The sequence below is a fragment of the Centruroides sculpturatus genome, unplaced genomic scaffold, assembly GCF_000671375.1.
Source record: "Centruroides sculpturatus isolate CEXI.00-Female unplaced genomic scaffold, Cexi_2.0 scaffold201, whole genome shotgun sequence".
Classification (NCBI taxonomy): domain Eukaryota; kingdom Metazoa; phylum Arthropoda; class Arachnida; order Scorpiones; family Buthidae; genus Centruroides; species Centruroides sculpturatus.
The window spans coordinates 82662-88512 of NW_019384432.1; the positions used below are offsets into that span (position 1 = coordinate 82662).

The window sequence follows — 5851 nt, forward strand, 5'->3', positions numbered from 1 at the left end:
GACGAGTAATCGTCTAATAGTTTATGAAATCAATGGGCCTCGGCTAAACTTACGACGGCAAAATTCCCGAAGTGTAGCAATAGCATTACAATTGTTTTCATAAACAACTTTATGAGAACTGCAGTCTCGGCAAAATTATTCGTGTCTGCTACAATGGCCAAATGTTCAAGAATTGTGGACGCTTTTATACCTAGAACTTGGCTGAACAATTGTGTTTACACAAAACAACTTGTTTTTGTTTGTTGTTGTTGTTTGCAGCGCCGAAAGTATCGCAGTAGTAAATTTTGGCACTAATTTCTTTTACGAAAAGTTTCCCATATGTCATGAAATGTCACCATACCGGATTTAGTCGCATCTGGACTGATAAATATTTTTTTATATGGCATTGCGAAACCATCGAACCATAAGGAACAGAGGTGACATATCTCTTCAATGTCTTTGTACTGGCAAATTGCTTTTCCTCTGGCGATATATACGTATTTTTATTATATATCAAACTACAAAAGTTAGGAATAAAAACGACTACTTCGTTCACAATAAATACAGCTTTAGTATTTGTTGTGTAATATCCACTCAAAACCCAACAATGAGAAATTTTTCTTACAGTATCGGATTTATGTATTAAAAGTTTGAATCAACATGTCGTTAGTGCACAAGAATAGTGTTACAACTCAAAAATTTCCAATTTCGAGTTTATTGTAGAAATGTATAGCAAACTCCCTATATTTTTATGTGGAAGAACGAACACTAATATTTATTTCCAAAAAAGATTTGAAAATTTTAAAAATCTAAGATCATGACAAAGAATTGCAGGAAACAAGAAACTTTTAAATGGCTTTTCTGGAAGATCTATTTTTTTGAGTTGTGTCACAATTCTTGTGCACCAACGATGTGTTAAAGCATGAAAATTTGTATCAGTGTCAATAGTATGTCTGCTCTATCTATTTCCCTTAAACGGATGGAAAGTATATCGGATCTAAGCCTTAGAATATTTTCATCTCCTTCTGGCCTTCCAATGTATATACGGATCGACACTAATACAACGTTGAATAGAAGATATAGTACTTTAATTACAACCATTCGGTATATATTATGCTACAGTTTTAAATTTCTAGTTATGGTAGTATAAAAATAATTCAATTTCTTTTTAAATGAATAATTCAGGGATCTACGTATAGTCGAAATTCGCTTAAAACCAATAGACTTGATTTATATAACAATAAATACTTTAAAAAATCTAAACCTAAAGAAAATATGAAACATTTATCATATCTTAGAATACGTTTTTTTTTTTTTAATTTTAAACTCGAAAAAAGAATACAGGCCGATCATAACTTATTTCGCATCTTGAAATCATATATTTTAATGATTTAATTCTAATGAAAAATATCTAAATAATTTTTTAATTTCTTTTTCATAATTCTAGGAGCCGATTATAATAAAGAAGAAATTCCAAGAGGAAAAATAGATGTTAAAATAACAAGAGATTTTAAGGAGATATTTATTCAGTAATTTATCAACACTCAAACTAACTCTATCACTATTTGCAAGAAGCGTAAGATTTCAATAACAGCTGACAAAGTTTTAGGTTATATTCTGCTTTAAATTGTTTTCTGAGAGAAATTTTTATCAATTTTTGTTAAAGTATAACGTGAAATTTAAACATAGAAGTTGATGTTAACTTTTATTAAAATTCTGATTTAGACATTCCTCTTGAACGAATAGCGATATAGCTTGAATGTTCTAAAATACCTTATAAATATTTTCACATCATTTTTTAAACAATGTTTTCTAAAGGCTATATACCTCAAGCACTGTATTTGCACATTGAAAGCTTGTAAGTTCCTGAATACACATAAAAAATATTTTCTGTAGACCAGTCAGTTTAACCGTCCTAATAACATGTCTACACCGTAGCAGATAGTGTGAAATCAATTCCCATTCTTTTGCTGAATAAAACTCTTTAGAATATAATACGTAAGAAATTTTTCAAATACCGAAAAAAGTAAAAGAACAACATTATTATATATAACTAATGCGTATTAGTTCGCGCGTATTGTTGTGCACCCACCCACAATTATGATTCCATTTACTTTAATGACGATATTGTTATCAGTCGTTGAATGTTATCAGATTATCACGTCCTAAAAGATGCGAGTTAGTAATACTATTAATAATTAGAATAAAATATATAACAACATTAATAATAACTATAATTAATTAATATTTATGTAATACTGTATATATGTTAGTTGTTCTAACATATATACAGTATTAGAGTCAATAAAAACCAGAATTTTTCATTAACTGTAATCCTATTTAATTAATTACAATCTTAATGTTATCATTCGGTTATTGTTATCAATACGAGTCCCAAATTAATTAAAATAAATAACTTTTACCATACTTTTAATATAGTTAATAATAATTTTGGTATTTTGAACTTAATGTATGAGTTTTAATGAACATTTTACTTAATTTAGAATAAAATTTTTATTTTGTAATTCTCAATTACAAATTAATATTTTTATAATTTATTCAGTTTTTTTGATTAACATATAAATAAAAAATAAAAAATAATCTTACTTGTTTTAAATACAATTATATTCCTTGCATTGTTTCTTGATTACTAATAAAATTAACAATTACAAATTGTCTTCAAAAATATTTATATTCATACAAAGCCATTACATTTGTTTTTTCTAAAATACAAGGTATTTTAGAAGTTATGCATTTTGAATTATTATCATAAATATTTTCATAAATTTTAAATTCAATTTGATCGTTCTTCGTATAATTATATCGTATTTAATAACCACTTCAGTATTTTAGATTTAATTAAACAAGATTGTATTTTATTCGAAGAAAATTGATTTTAATTAAAGAAAAACAAAATTAATTTCTTCTTCAATTAATTTTAATCTCTGTTCTTATTTTATGAGGTTAATGCTGTAAAAATAATATTCTCATTTTATCATATTAACGTAGGCTTAATAGTCCTGGAACATATTTTAATCATCAAAAAATAAAATATGTTGAAAATTTATGTAACAAGATATGTTTAAATGAGTCTATACATATTCGACTTTCAACAACACAGTTAGATAATATATAGTTGGCATGTGCTTTATATCATGTCATCTTTTGAATTACATAAATTATAACATCCATTACTAGGTCTGTGTTCGTTGGTATTCTTTTCTCTTGTATTGCTGATCCAAGAATCCGTTGTGGCAAGACTGTCTTGATCTCTAATCACTCTTCTTGGATATAGTCTCAAAGTTTCTGTCTGTTGACTATTCAAAGATGGGCGTGCAACTGATCCAATAGAGTTTTGAATTCGCCTTCTTGTTATGAAATGACGCAAAGTATTTCGAACCTAAAATAAAATATTGAAATAAACATAAACTAAATTATTATGAACATCAAAAAACAAAGAGATTGAATATTGATCATTATTGATTTGAAACAATTGACACTTTTTTAATAAGTGCTTACTTTTGCTTCAGTTTCAAATAACTGTAGAGAAAACTCATCAATATGATCTTAATTTTATTTTTTTAAACTATCAATCAATAACAACAAGAGGATAAGAATTTTGCATTAATTAATCAAAGCCTTATTGAATATGAAGGATCCTTTGACATGACATCCATCTCCGATTGCATAACAATGCGAAAGATCTGTTTGACGCCATCCGTCAAAATTTCTTAAATTTAATCAAGAGCCTTATTTTCTCGAATCTAACTTTAAAATATATAACGGATAAATTATAAAATTTCCATTTAATAAGCTGTTCACATATACTAATGAGACACCGACTTAAAGGAGCCTTTAATGAGTCTATAACTACTTTAAAATTAGGGTGAATAAGATATAACCTATAATTGATTTTCGTCTGTCATTTATTTCGACGTAACGCATAGCATTTGTCATATAAATATGTATTTTTTTTTTTACCACAGAGAAATTGCAGCTGTCACTTCCAAATAGATACTAAATTTGAATAGAGACTGATATCGTCTTTTATCATTTTGTATTTTTTCTATAGCATTTAAATCTCGAATCTTAATATAAAAATTAATTTGTTTTCTACAGTGAAAATCCAAAATATATTTGTGCTACTAAATTAACTTTAATATAACTAGAACTATATAATATTGGGATCAATAATGATCCTAATGCGTTAAGTTGCCTTGGGAATACGAGAATAATTGAAATTCCGAATATTAACATATCAGTCTAAATACTCTAATATCGTGTTATATTTTATAATAGTTTTCTTTATAAATTATTAATTTAATTTAATATTTAATCGTATACGTCGAATGATTGATTAATATACAAATTAGGTCATATTTAGTTTATATATAAAACAAAATAATAATGTTAATATATCATTATTTTAATAAACAGTCTTGTCGTGAAGAAAACAATATATTTTGTAAAAAAAAATTCATCTTTATACAATAGAAAATGATAACATGGTGGAATTATAATTCTTAGCACTGTTTAAAAAGTGATATAACCTTGCCAAGATTTTATATGAATCGTAGGTTTATTATTCAACATTAATGTTGCAAATCAAATGCGTCCTTAAAACTAGGCTAATTATCTTTCTTAAGTATTCGTACACACAGATTTCTATGCAATTTTTATTCTGATATTTTTATATTTTGCAACAAAAATTAATCATAAAAATTTGAAAAAATATGATTGATTCTCTTGCTTTTTAATCAATAACTTCTAATTTTTCAAAGAAAATTTTGTCTTTTGATATGTTATCTATTAGATGAAACAAATTATTTTTTAAATAACTCTTTTGAAATTTCAAAATAACTAATTTTAAACTGATTTTTTTTTTTTTTGTAAATCATTACTTGAAATTTTACATAATATATCAATACCTATTTAAAATAATGTATTTTGTCGTATCGAGTGTTGCAAAATAATTTTTTTGTATAGGTTACTACACGAAAGTTTCTTTTATGAAATCATATAACAGTAAAATCTATTGTATTGGTATGAGTCATATAATAAGCTTAAATTTAAAAGGAAAATTCTTCACGGTATATGCCACTGTTTAATTAAAAATACATATATTTATTTTATCAGTTTATAGTAAGTATTTTCTCATTTTTCAATATAATATCACACAATAAAGTAAAATAAATAAGAAATTACATTATTTATTTAATTATTAAGAATAGAAGCTTTAATCGAACTCGTTTATTCTGAAGAAAATTAATATAATTACGAATAACAATTGCAAATAACAAATCAAATAGCGAGCAGACAGTTAAAAATTTTAAAATAAACATTTTTCAATTTTTGATATGATTAATTAATTCACATTTATATTCAATCAACAATCAACTAAATTAGAAATTATTATTTAAATTAAAGAATAATTTATGCTTATATCTTAGATCACTTTATTTTCACAATGTAATAAAATTTTTACCGGGTAAACAAATCAGAAAAATAAAGAAGTTTTAGGACTTTTAATCAAATTTTGAAAGGAACTACGACTTTTGATATTATAAAATCGATCTAAAGTTATAAACGCTATTGATAAAATGTTCAATTTTATCTTGCAGAGAATCGATTTTTCTTTTACTTTTTTCTTCTACAATCAAAATAAAATTCGAACTCCTGTCTATAAAAGCTAAATTTATTATAAACCTAATAAATTTTATATCTTCTTTAAATAAAACAACTTTTTTTAAAAAAAATAAAAAGAGTTGTTTTTAAAAATTTATTATTATAATCTGAATTAAACAATGATTTTTAATTATTTGTTATTATAATTAAAAAAAAATTAAAAAGCTTTTTTTCCTAGTTAATTAAA

At 24.7% G+C, this 5851-nt stretch overlaps 1 protein-coding gene across 1 annotated transcript in view; it reads right to left on the reverse strand.

Moving 5' to 3' along the window:
• Positions 1-2733: 2733 nt before the first annotated feature.
• The window catches only part of LOC111619768 (diuretic hormone receptor-like), a 100899-nt gene continuing 97781 nt past the window's right edge, over positions 2734-5851 (reverse strand). Inside the window, exon 17 of the mRNA XM_023361586.1 lies at positions 2734-3379. Coding sequence (XP_023217354.1) covers positions 3128-3379 — 252 coding nt within the window. The 3' untranslated portion in view covers positions 2734-3127. The remainder of the gene's footprint in view (positions 3380-5851) is intronic.